Below are 13,520 nucleotides of genomic sequence, written 5' to 3' on the forward strand. Positions count from 1 at the left end.
TCTCAGATTCTACATTTGTCCTCATTCTGTCTGTGCATTCATTCATATATTCCTCTCCCTTCCCACCTCCCCATTGACTCACACTCTCCCTCCCTGTTTGTTACTGCTTCCCTTTCTCTTCCTTTAGGTTTCCTTCCCACTCATTCCATTTCTCCTCTGCCTGACCTCTCTGCACACATTTTCCTTCGTGGTGAAAAAACAGCAGAGAGACAAAGAGGAGGAAAAAATAGAAGACGAGCAAGGAAAGGAGGGGGCAAAGAGGAGATGGTGCAGGAAGGGTGCTCAGCGTTGCACTTTCTCCCCGTGCTGCACTACAAATCTTTGAAGGTGCTGTAGGAGTCAGGGCTCCTAAACCTGTTCCTTTCTCCCAGGCAGCAGCACTCGGCAGTGGCTTTGTGAAAGGTAACACCAGAGCTCATTTCCTCAGATTAGTGTCCCTAGAAACCATAATAAAGAACAGAATAATCCCAAAATCCAGTGGGCAGCCGTGAGTGACAAACATCTGGCTGTGCATGGAGCTTGCCACCACGCCAGATCAGCGAGGACATGATAGGAGACTGGGTGGCTCTTGGGACTCCAAAATGGGAACTGGGAGCTTTAGGAGTACTCCGGACTTGCTGGCATGCAATGCTGATGAAGATACATCACTGCCTTGAGCTTTGTTGGGGGCCAGTGTGCAATGAACTGGTGTTTCTCAAAGCAGCCAGCACTGGTGTCTCAAAATGGATGGCCAAATGTTGCCAATTTCGGTTTAGTGAAACAAAAAAGAGGTGCCAGCAATGCTTATTGTGATGTGTGGTAGGAAATGGGCTGAAACCACTTTATCTGTAGACTGGAAATCCCATCCGAGCACGACGAGCTTGATCCCAAAGTCAATCTGTAAACTGTAGAAAGTGCTGCGCTCCCGCAGCCCCCGAGGCCCAGAGGCTGCTCCTTTGTCCACCCTGTGGACCTGTGGTGAGAAGGGAGCCGAGCTGTCACACCCACCGGTGGTGCAGTGCTGCACAAGTTTTAATTTATTCTCCTGTTGCTCTTTATTTAAATTTTCTCTTTTTCTAGCCTCGTTCTTGTTCCTGAAACCGTTAACTGAGGTGGAATTGTTTCTCCCAATGAAAAAAAAAAAATCTTACTTTTCACAAAAGCTTGGTAGAAATAGCACCGTACACTGCGAGTTGTTTCTCCTTCCCACAAGAAGTGCAGGAGGGAAGTGTGCAGGGCAGATAGCCAGAAACGACTCATTCCTGTACCCTGTCCTGCCATCTATAACCTTCTGCCAGCTTTTCTTGTCCTATCAATTTAACAACGGGTAATGTTTCTTTCTTCAAATTCTTGCATAATTGAAGGATCAAAGCGAACGCACACAGCCCTTGCAGTTTAGTGTGATTTATGTACAGTGGTTGTGGTGTACTGTGTGCTCAGGGAAGGGAAATCAATAACCGTGGGTTGCTGGGGTTTTTGCGTTGATGCGACTCTCCTTGGGTTATGGAGTAACCTCGAAATAAAATGCAAAACGGCGCCAAGCAGGACAGGTGTGGGCAGCCGTGCCCGAAGTCGGCCGGGTGAAGCCCGGACTGGCTGTTCGCAGGGACTGTACCCAGCGGCGCCTAAACCGGCGGGTTTTAACCCCCCGGCATCTCCGGTGGCTCCCGCGCAGGCCCCGGCCGGGCGGCAGGGCTGTGGCTCGGGCGACGCCCGGGCCCGGCCGAGGGGCCCGCCCGCCGCGCGCCCCCTGGGGCGCCTCCCGCCGGCCGTTACTAATGGTCGCCGCGTGAAGGGGGCGGCGCGTGGCCGGGGGGGCTGCGGGCCGTGAGGGGCAGCGTGGCGGCGGGGAAGAGGCGGGCGAGGCGGCTGGCGAGGCCGGGGAAAGGACAGGTCAGGCGGCTGGCGAGGCCGGGGAAAGGACAGGTCAGGCGGCTGGCGAGGCCGGGGAAAGGACGCGGCTGGCGGCGCGCAGGGGGAGCGCGGCGGGCCGCGGCACCGCTCCCTGCCGCCGTTACATAAGGAGGGGTGGGGGAGGGGAGCGGGCCGAGCCGCCGTTTGGACGCGGCGGCGGCCCCTTTAAACGCAGAGCCTGGGGTGCGATCGGTGCGCGCCTCTCTGCTGCCCCCTCCCCGCCTCACTGCAGTGACAAATCCGCTCCCCGCCCGCCTCCGCCGAGCCCAGCCGAGCCGGGCGGCGCCGGGAGACGCTGCCGCGCGGCTCTGCACCGCCCGCCCGCCGCGGAGCCGGCCAGCCCCAGCCCCAGCCCCCGGCGGCGCGACAGCAGGGAGCGGCGAGGGGCGCGATGGAGGCTCCGCGCCTGGCGCACACCATGAGCAGCCCCACTAGCCCCTGCGAGGAGGTGATCAAGAACCTGACCCTGGAGGCGATTCAGCTCTGCGATAGGGACGGTAAGTCCGGGCTCGACACGGCTAATCCCTACAGACGCAAGGTGCTGCTGCCCTCATGGATGCTAATGCAAAGTAATCCCTGCGGCGTATGGTCCTTTGTTATCCCCCATGTATTTGTAGGTGCAAGTGTTCCCCACCCCTCCAGCCGCCGCCGCGCTCCTGCCGTTGAGAACAAAAGAAAAAAGAGAAGGTTGCACCTTGTTGGAGGGAAGGGAGGGAAACACGCCGCTCCCTAAGCCGTCCCTTGCGTTGCAGTGTGTTTACCCCTGGGCGAGCCTGCTGCGCCACCCTGCCCCTGCCAGGAATGGACGCTGGGGTTTATTCTGGGGGAGGCTATAAGGAGAACTGGAGCAGGCGCTGCGGAGAGTCCGGATCTAGAGACGGGGTAGTGGCCCTGGTGGGTTTTTTGTTATCCGTGATCTCCAAACTCCTTTGTATTGTAGGGCAGTTCCTGTGCGTAAAACACACAGACGAATCTGCTGCCTGGCGTGGGCTAGCGGCGAAACTTGTTGCCGGTCGCTTGTGCGAGCGATAAGGCGGGGAGCGGACCGACACTGGGGCTCGCAAGATGGGGCTCGGGTGGAGACGGAGCGGGAGGCGGCGGGGCCGGCGGTTCAGCACCGCGGACAGCACCGCGCCGGCGGCGGGGCCGGGGTGTGCCGTGCCGGGCGGCCGCACGGCCGAGGGAGACCGCAGCGCCCTGGAGGCAGCGGTAGTCCTCGCCGTGGAAGGCGCGGCTGGACCGGCGAACAGATGAAGTTTGGTTTTAGAGTTGCAGGTGCGGATATTGAAGATTATTTGGGTCGAAGCAACCGGATGAATGTGAGGTGGTGATGAGGGACAGCCGAAACAAATTTACGTGCTTAAAACAACACTGAAAGCTGACTACGGTAGAAGAGAGTAGTATCATTTATGCACAACTATGACTGACAAAACTGAACAGAGAAACTGATAGTCAAACAATGAAAAAATATTTTCTTGAGGAGTGGCATATAATTTGTGTTCATATACCAGATTATTCTCATCTTCTCATTTGACATTGAATTATCAAAAATAACTTCTCATTTTTTGATGCAAAATGTGCTTTGGGTGTGGAATATATCTTACCTGGTAAATATACCGAGAAATGGAGATACTGTGTCAGTGAATGGTACAGCTGAATTAATGAAACTATTTGCCTGTTGTGAGTGTATTTTTGGAGCATAATTGTTATAGGTGATGGCTATGGAAAGAGGCAGTCCAGCTTTCTCAGTTATTTTTTTACAAAATAGTTGTGATGAAATACTTCACTTTTTTGACCTATGCAGACTTAATATTTTAAATGCTGGATTTTTCCAAGGTCTTTATTTTTCTTGAAGTATTCAAGAAATTGACAAGCATTGAAAAGTCTTTTCAGTAATTACTTTTATAGCTGCATTGGAAATTCTTTGAATTTTTTTATGTTTGAATCAAGATATAATATGCAGTTCCATCCACTCATGCCTAACTCTGCCTAGAGAAACTGAACTATGTTTATAGTTGTGGAGGCTGGACCATTCTTTTGTTAAAACACTTTTTCACATATATTTCTTTTTATTAATACTAGAGAGAAATGAAAATAGATAAATTATGCAATCCTTCATATTTGTCTACCCCAAGTAATTGTAGTGAAGTACTCCATGTTAATCATTGCAGACTCTGTTTGGCTCAACATACTGTTCTTAAGGACTGCTCGATTTCTATGGAATAGCGTCATACAGACAAGCAAATGGAAAAATGTAGTATTTTTAATTTTAAATCCTTTTTGAATAGGCTTCACTGGAAAACAACAACTTTCCTGTAGATCCTGTAGGCTTTACAAACTAATCTTCATCAACTAAGCCACTATCATACAGGGTCATTGCTTCCTACAATACATGGTTGAATTTCTGAAGGAGGCACCTATACTGGGCATGTAAAATATGCAACTCCATGCTTAATTTGGCACAAGACTGCACTTGAGCATACTTCAGTATTTCCTACAGGTGGCACTTATGTGTCAAAAAGCTTGTTTTAATGGGAACGTAAAAACAAGCAAGCAAAGGTTAGAGCATTGATCTTTCTAGCTAAGCATGCAAATGTATATGCAACACGTTTAGATCCCTAATTATGTACATGGGTTTAGTTAGTGCATTTATATTATAAATATTTACAATTTATTTTAGGGTATCTTTGTTGTAAAAGACATAGTTCTTAATGTGATATGTTGGCATCACTGGAGTTAATAAAATTTTTGTGATAAGTATCAATATATTACCCGTAGTGAATTAAAAATATGCTAGATTTTCGTATTTTGAAGATGTCCTTGATCTCTAAGCTGTAGTAACTGTAAAGGCAACCAATGAAGTGATAACATTACATATCCAACTATGATAAATTCTGCAGTACACTTAGTTTGGAATTGCAGGCAATGCTGCAGTATAAACATAAGCAATAATGGAATATTTATGCAGATAACAGAATATTTTTCTTGTTTTCTAAGATGAGGGAATTAATATTGAAACATTTTGTATTCAGAAAACTGGGTTATACCTCCTATGGAGGTATATGCAGGAGCCAGAAATCCAGGAATTGGAGTGAGCAATTAATATCATCACACAATTCATATCTTTTTAGATTTTTTTCTGGTTTTTTTCCAGTGTTTTTTTGCAAGCATTGTCATCTCTCTTAATGAATCAAGATCATTTAGAAAACTTTAAAAAGTCAAATAAAAGAAAACACATGTATGCATTTTGGAGATTATTTTTTTTTTAATAAAAACACCTGCTAAGATTTGGTTTAAAGTGAATGCAACATTATAAAGCCAATTATCAGCTCTTATTTTCAGCCTTCTCTGTATTTTACAAATGTATCTTGCATTATTTTTTCTTACTATTTTAGGTGGGTCTGCTAGCACAGCTTAGTATTAGTCTATTATACAGTCTAATGTGTAGTTCCTTAGAACTCTGCTGAACTCACTTTGTGTATAGGAGAAAGTGTATCATTTGTTATTTTCCTTTGCCGTATTTGAACATTGCAGCCATATTTCTGTAAATGCAGGCCAGGAAAGAATGTTTAATCTGTGCTAAAATTTCTGGTGACCTTTCTGTAAAATTTGCATTAGCCCTACCTAGGGATTAAACCTTTAGTAGACCTTTGTGTCATGAGCAGACCAATTCTATGAAAATATATCTAACTTCAGAAAATCATAAGCCTTTGAAAAAACTGTACTTTTCACAGACTTGGTAGAACAGTCTTAGATTTTAGCAGCTGAATTTCCTGAAGCTCCACGTTGTGGTTGTGCAGCGCTCCCCCTACAGATACTGCACTTCAGCTGCCGGGGTCCTGCCAGAGTGAGAGCAGCGACGCTGTCGTCTGCTTTCTGTGCTCTTATGGTTGACATAGACAGCTGGAAAGCGGAAGACGCCTATCAGAACGCAGAAAGGAGAAAAGCAGAGCAACGTTTGTTGCAACAAACCTTCAATGAGGATGTTGGAACTCGAGAGACATGGACTAGGGAGAGGGGCAAGAAAACTGGTCCAGAAGGCACATGGGCTTGGTGCTAATAGAGACTGAGGCAGTGGCTGGTCAAGGATGGAAGAACAGGAAAGACTTAGAAGCTGAGGATGTTTGTGAGGATTAGATTAAATGGGAAGGCAGAAGTGGGCAATGAGAATAGGATAAGAAGATGAAGGAGCAAGGGAGGTAATCGAAAATCAGGCAGGGTACCCAGGGAAGTAAAACTGGGAAAAAAGATGAAGGGCCGTTCACCCAGATTAGATTAATTGGATGAATGAGGATGGAATGAGAATTGGGAACCTGTGAAGAGCAAACCTGGAGACCTGTCTGCAAAGAAGAGACAGAAAGTACAAGAATGTGGAGGGGGGGACTGGGCAGTTTGGACCACAGAGGTTAGGAGTAAAGAAATAGAACTAGGACTTGCTGGGCAAAGAGACTGGGACTGAAAGGACTTCTTAGGAATGAAGAACAGGATTTTTGAAGTGTGACTGGGGAGTAGAAGAAGGGGTGGGACAGGACCAAGTTCAAGGAACAGGGCAGAAGTGGCCATGTTTTGGTGTGACAGCCAGAGAAAGGTCAGTGTGTATCAGCATGTGCCATCTTCCAAAGCCACACACAACCCCAGGATACCAAATTCTCCTTGTTCATTTGCCAGCAAAGAGGTCTAAAATCCACTGGCAAAGCACGACATCTGTTTTCAGTGCATATGTGTGTGAAGGATGGCAGTCTGGTAGGGCTGATGGTTGGCCCGTTAGCTCAAATGGTAGCATCTGTGCCTGTTGCTGTGCACCTAAATATTCCAGCACTGCAGGTTACCCATATGAGAATTGATATGAGGCCACAAGTAGATTTTTAATCCTTTTTTTAGTTGCCATTTTGTAAAACGTAAGAAATTGCAGACATACAATAGGTTATTGAGGTTACCGAGTTGAGCACTCAAAGCTAGGAAATGGTGAAAGTTCGGTCCTCTGTGCAGAACCGGTGTGGTGGTGGGATGTTTAATGTTGTGCAGTGAATACTGGGGATGTTGAATGGCATGTTGTAAACAAGGTGGGGGAAGAAAGAATGGAGAGAGAAATTCAGTTCTAACTTGGAGTCTGTTCCAGACTTTCTGCATGAAACTGAGCAAGAGCTACCTACTTTTCAAAGGGGTTTGTTACTTGTTGTGTTTCTCCTTTTGTGGGTGCTTGATCCTGGTACCATGGTGTCAGGACTTCAGGGGTACTGAGAGTCAACAGCTGCAGCTGACTTCAGTGAGAGTAGGACTTTGAGCGTACAAAGCACAATGCTAACTGCTTTGAGGAAAGAGATGTTAACCACCTTAAATAGGCACTGGAAGTTAGTAACCATCTTTTAACTTCTCTGTGCCTCAGTTTTCCATGTGCAAAATGGAAGCAGTAGTATTGCCTCCCTCACAGAGATGTTTTCAAAATAAACTAACAAATGTTTGTTAAGCAGCCAGGCACTGTAGTAGCTGGAAAACCCGTGAGGTGCATGTAAAAACCCATGATGAAATTCATAATTTTGTCTTCAGAGCAGAATTTGAATAATGTGTAGCAAATAAGTCCTGGGACTACACATTGAACAATAGCAAATAGCTGTTACAAGAAAAATAGTTCATTATGTACACACTATTCATTATGTATGCTGAACGAGTCAGAATTTATGTGGAAAAAAGTATGTAATCATGCAGTTAAAGACTATATCATAATGTGAACAAATAAAGGGCAAATTTAAGGTTATTCAAGTATGCGTCATTCTGATGTTTTCTAACTATTGATGGCTTACACTATACAATCTCACTGAAGTACTTTTAAAATTTTTTTTCTGTGTTCGCTTCATATACTTGAAGATAGTATTTGAGTATCAGGATCAGAACCAGAATTGGTGTCTTGGCCAGTTTCAGTTGCATAAATCAATTTCACCACCTTCCAAACACTTGACACCATCAAAATTGTTTAGTCTAACAAGCTTGTATAAAAGCATTACATCATACAAGCTAAGATGTCATTTCTGTCTTATGTAAACAACTTTCATCTTTGGCTTTCCATGTTATTTGAGGATGTCTCATGTTTTCTTGTTTATTTCAGAAGTTTATTATTATGCTGGATTTATTGGAGCATTCTGAAAGATATTTCTGGAGTTTGTAAATGAGAGTTTTCACGGCCATATCATGTACATACTTGCCTTTCAAACAGAAGGGATAAAGTGGCATCATCCAGTCTCTGGATGCATTCTTCAAATCTCTTTTTTGGCATTATGGAGCAGTATCACTGCTATTTCTGAAATGTCATCCTGTAAGTCTCAGAGGTAGGGGAAAAATTGAATTTCTAGGTAGACTCCCACACGAAGGGCAACTGAGAGATCCAAATTTCGCAGTAATTCTTAGTGTCCTGAATGGTTGGACTTGCATAGTTGTTTGGTTTTTTTAAAACTATGAGAGTTCTAAGCACTGGAATAAACAATTCATATTTTTGTATCCAGCGTAATAGAGAGGTGCTTGTAACTGTGATATTTTGATAGGACACAAAATTCAGAGGCATGTTTATTATTGATCTTATTCCTCTCCCCAACTGCAAGTTTGGAGATTTAAATTCTCTCTCTTCAAAACGCAAACTGCATCACTTCGCTAGGGTTGGAATGATGGAGTGGCCAACTAAGAACTGTATTTCTTCCATAAAATTTCATCTAACCTGGCTGAACTTTAAAATAGCGAATTTTTTTTTGTGGCAAGCAGTAATGCTGCTTCAGGTAGGAGCTAAAATCTAGTACGTAGCTCCAAAAGGTCTCTTGTGGCAAAGAAAAATACTTATTATGGTTTTAGCTTTCCATTCTTGCCAGAGACTTAAGATTTTCACATGTAATATTCCTTACTGTTAGGACACAGAAAAATACTAAATGGAGCCAAGCAACTATTTTAAAGTCTTCATAAATGATCTTTAGAATTGTGGGAGAGAAGAAAACTAATGATTTGCTTATGTCTTTCACTTCGGCTCACCATTGCAAGTATTTTATCCTGTCTTGTTTTATATCATAAGCAATCATGCCACTAATAACTAGCAAGGCTTTGCTAGAAACTGGCTATTCAACATCCCTGTGTCAAGAAGGGATGGAGCCCTTTACATTCTTTAATTTTTAGAGTTATTTTCCTTCCTTCTTCTTCCCTCCTCATCTCCTTTTAGAGCTTTATGCCACTCAAATCTGCGTAATTGATTATTAACTACTTTAACTGGCAGTGACCAAGTTATACATTATTAGCTATTTAAATCTTGCTTATTTATTGCACAAATTCTGTTTGTGCCCCTATTGATTCAATTATTCTTCACTGAAACTTTTCTAGATCCTTTATAAAGCAACTGAAATGCTTGATGTGTAATTATGCCAGATTCAGATACAGAAGCACTGTTCTCTCCCAGTGCTATATGCTGATATTGCTAGGTTGAAACTCAAATATATAATGTGGGTTTTGTAGTTAGTTTCTACTCATTGTTATAATTAAGGCTTTTTAAACATTACTGTCTCCCATGTATGTCCCTTCTTTGTGTTTGTTTCAGATTATAGTTCCCAGACACACTCTTTTATTTATTCTGTTACAGAATCCGTTTTATCACTTTCTGCCTATGTTTCTAAGCCATCCTGTGCTTGCGGCTCCTTCTATTTTAATGTTGTCTGCAATACGGAAATGTGCTCTCTCTTTCCAGGTCATTCATAAAGATCCTTATTTAGCCTGGAACTTGCCACAGGCTCTATGGTAGCCCAGTAGACACCTGAACTCCTTACCTGTTTTGCCATGTATCAGTCTCATCTCTGCCAGCCAATGTTCAGCCCTGCAGATCAGTAGTTCTTAATAAGTACAATGGCAGGAGGAATCATTTAGAGAAGAGAAATTCTACTCCCTCCAGCATCTGAGAAGCAGGAATGCCAAGCCAACCCCTCACTTAAAATTTCATTTGTTTTCCACAAATCTCAAAGGCAAACCCTGTTTTTCTTGAGTAAGAGTTAAGCCATTAGTGTCCTCTTCCATCTGTTTCATTTTCCACCTTAAACTAGATGTAGCAATTTTATTCTCAGCCTACTAATCTGATGGCTCTGCCACCTCTAGTAAGCTGTGTTCTGAGCTCACTTCTCCCGATTCGCTATTTACCCTGCAGTTATGCCTGTATAATCTACATCAGAGTCTGCCCTACAGGCCACTTCAGCTTTTACAGCAGCTTTCCAGTGAGGTCCCTGGTCCCAGAGCCATAGCTGCTAGAACAAGCCGAATATTGTTTTTGTCATGTAAGGTGAGGGGAGGAGAGACTATATCACATTCTTATTTAGAGTTCTCTAGTATTTTGTCATTCATTTTTGAATGGGTTCCAGTCAGGCATTGTTGTGTTCAATTGACTCTAAAGGCTTGCTGAAGCTTATCTTCCTGACCTTGGGTTTTCCTTCTGGGACTTCTCTGCCTCATTAATTTTCCATTTTTTTCCTCCAAAATCTAGAAAGATCTCCTCCTTTACCCATTCCTTGTAATTTCCTCCACCTTTTATTATTCATGGCCTCTATATAGCAGGTTTGGAGGCCCCAGCTTTTCTGAATAAGGTAGTTTTCAGTTCCCTTTGTGTTGCTGAAGTAGTGCCAGCATCTTTAACCACAATTGAGGAGGTAATCTTTGAAAGTCCTTACAGTCTGGGTTTGTTTTCCTTAGTCCGCTTGGTACAGTAGGTGTGTCTGCCGTGCTGCCAGCATGCATGGCCTTTTGTGCTTTATGTGACCCGGAAGGCTATATTTAATTCTGGCTGAACACAGCCCAGAAACATCCACTATGTTTTCTTGTCTTTTTTGATAGAAGTTTTAAGCATTTTACTTGGAGGCTACTTTCTTCAAAAATTTATAAACGTGTCTGAAAAAATAGTACTAACATTGTCAATACATGATACATGTATAAAATGTGTCACTGCTATAGGAAAGTATGAACAAATACAATGTTTATGAGGTTGGAACTAAAGAAAGCTCTGCGCCAGGATCACTTCCTGTGGTTTCCACACTAGGTTTTGTTATACAGTGGAGCATCCTTTATTTGACCTTGAAAATGTTTCCTTCAGCACAGAAGGTTAGGTTAGAATTTGTTGTAGTGTTTGTAGCTGGATCAGTTTTCACAGTGGTATTTGTAGTTGAATCATTAATCAAATTTTATTTTACTGTTTTTACAGAGTGTTCTTGTTTTATTTATGCTTGAATGAACACACTGTTTTGCATGGATGGTTTCAAAAACAATGATTAGCTGTACTGTTTTTATAACCTAACAACAGTTTCTCTGAGCCTTGACAGTTCTAGCGGCTGCCAAAAAGGGGAAACCTGAAAACTAGTGTGGTGTTACTCCTTCATTCCTGCAGAATGACAGAAAGTATTATCAGAGTTGCACTTTTTCTTAGTTCCAAGTATGGAGTGGCACCTGGAGTTTATTTCTCCAATACTGTTAAGTCAGACACAGCTGGCAGCTCTAGCAGAAGCATAGTTTGAGGAATTCCCATGTTAAGCTTTGTATATCAATGCACTCTCATTAGGAGAATTCTGCAGTTTGCAATTGTCAGAAGCATCCCATAAATTTATTCCTGAGCTGTTCCATTGGCTTCAATAAGAATTTGTGCAAAAACAAATTTGCGTTCGTAACGCAGCATGATTAAGATCTTACAACTACTGTATTTTCCTAACTTTTGTTATGTGTATTCTATCTTATTTCATACAGATAGGCATCTAATTTGGAATATCTCTCTTTAAGTTGCAGTTTGTCTGGATTTCATCTATCTTTAGTTTTGGGCTAGAAATAACATTTTTAAAAGATTACTCTGGGTTTTTTTGCAGTTCACTTCTATGTCTACTCATAGTTGAAGACATACGGACTTCGAAATCAACAGGATAAAAAGATGTTAAAAGGCTCTTTCCATCTTGGCGAGCCATAAGTACTAGCATACAAGTATCAGTGGAGTGATTCATGCTGTGTCGTTGGTCCTTTTAATCCAACTTATGTAAAGGGAAATTATACATGAATTTATATAAACTAAGGGATAAAATTAAGAACAGAGTGTGCAGCAGGTTGTATTTTAATGCTGCTAAGGTGCATCTGATGACATAAAGTAAATATTATGCACTTACACTTTTATGATGGAATTTATGCTGGTAATTTAATATAAATGCTCAGTAGTAAACATGTGGCTTTCAGAGCTCTAATGTTTCTGACAAATTTCTAGCCTTTACACTATCAATATAATTTCAAGGCGTATCTCTAATCACAGGAATTGAAAATCCCCAAGCCTATCTGCTCACTGAATCCATTACATCACAGAGAAGTTCTGTCCCTCTTGTGTGCAACATGCTAGCCGGTGTTACCTGTTCTCTGGTGACAGAGCTACCACCTTACCCTTCATGAAAGGACAGATTTGAGCAGTAAGACTTCACATGCAATTTATTGGGATTGTCTCACCTCTGCCCATGTGTAGAGGTTACTTTCTCTCCCCCGCCCCCCAAAACTCCAGGTACATTTCTTTGTTTCCTTTGTCTGTGAACTGCTTTGTATCATGCTTTGGAACCTCGACCCATTGAATATGTTGCTTCTATACTTTGTCACTCTGTTTAGGTAGCATGGAGTTCTTAAATCATACTTGATTTACAGGGATCTGAGCATAGCAGCCTTTCTAGAGTATGAGAGTTTAATTTCAAGTTTTGTGACGCATCAGGTAGCCAGGTGCTCCAGCACGACCTGTGCAGTAGGAATACGTCTAGTACTCTGTGCTTTCTCATAACTGTACAAGTGCAGGGAAGACAGAATCAGGTCCCGTATGTGAAAAAATAAAATACTGATTCTCCTCCTTCTAGTTTTGTGTATTCTGTAATGCTCAGCTGGTTTCTGGGTTGCTTCCTTGAGCAAACCACCAGCAAACCACCTAGGCTGTCTGGTGAGGCTGTCAGCCCTAATGCAAGTGTGCAGTGCTTCAGATGGAAGCCATACAGTGAAACTAAATTCTTCAGTATATCTTAGTATGCTTGTTACATTTAGCTCATATAGTAGGGAGTGTGAGTTGGAAAGCATTACTTGAGATGCTTTTAAATGCTGTAAATCCAAAAGATGAAAACCGAATCTAAATATGAATTATTTTTAAGTAACATACCCAAGGGGACTTGTTGGGTTGGCTTAGTGAATTTGTAGTAGGTTGTGCAGCTATTCCTCTATAGGTAATAATTCAATTTTGTCTTACCATGATCATGATTGATCACTTGTTATGATCCAATGACTGTTTGATAGCCTGAATGATAAGACTACAGAAGACTTTGTAACAGAAACTATTTAAAGTATCCAACTGTGCTGTGCTTTTTAAAAAATAATTCTCGAACTATTAAGGACCATGGCATTCCAATGGATTTGAATCCAATGGTTCAGAATTGTTATAGGTTTCTTTTTAACTTAATTACATCAAAGCTTCAGTTTGAATTTTCTCTTCTTCATTAGACAATCTTCATTAGAGAATCTACATGAGAGATCTGTTACAAACGGCATCAGGACAGGAAAATGATGAGCTGGAGTCAAGACTTTTAATAAACGCACACAGTCTATATGCTATACCGTGTCTGAGT

At 42.7% G+C, this 13,520-nt stretch overlaps 1 protein-coding gene across 5 annotated transcripts in view; it reads left to right on the plus strand.

Annotated features, from left to right (window-relative positions):
* The window catches only part of PHYHIPL (phytanoyl-CoA 2-hydroxylase interacting protein like), a 78,978-nt gene that overhangs the window by 39,226 nt on the left and 26,232 nt on the right, over positions 1–13,520 (plus strand). The window contains exon 1 of one of the 5 annotated variants that reach the window (XM_076339298.1): positions 2,214–2,390. The exons of 2 other annotated variants lie outside the window; for them this stretch is intronic. In XM_076339298.1, the coding sequence (XP_076195413.1) occupies positions 2,285–2,390 (106 nt within the window). In that variant the 5' untranslated portion in view covers positions 2,214–2,284. Of the gene's footprint in view, positions 1–2,213; positions 2,391–2,768; positions 2,788–3,125; positions 3,169–13,520 lie in introns of those variants that run through there. 2 more of the 5 variants (XM_076339300.1, XM_076339299.1) reach the window with 2 other exon arrangements.

Source organism: Aptenodytes patagonicus, chromosome 5, assembly GCF_965638725.1.
Source record: "Aptenodytes patagonicus chromosome 5, bAptPat1.pri.cur, whole genome shotgun sequence".
NCBI lineage: Eukaryota > Metazoa > Chordata > Aves > Sphenisciformes > Spheniscidae > Aptenodytes > Aptenodytes patagonicus.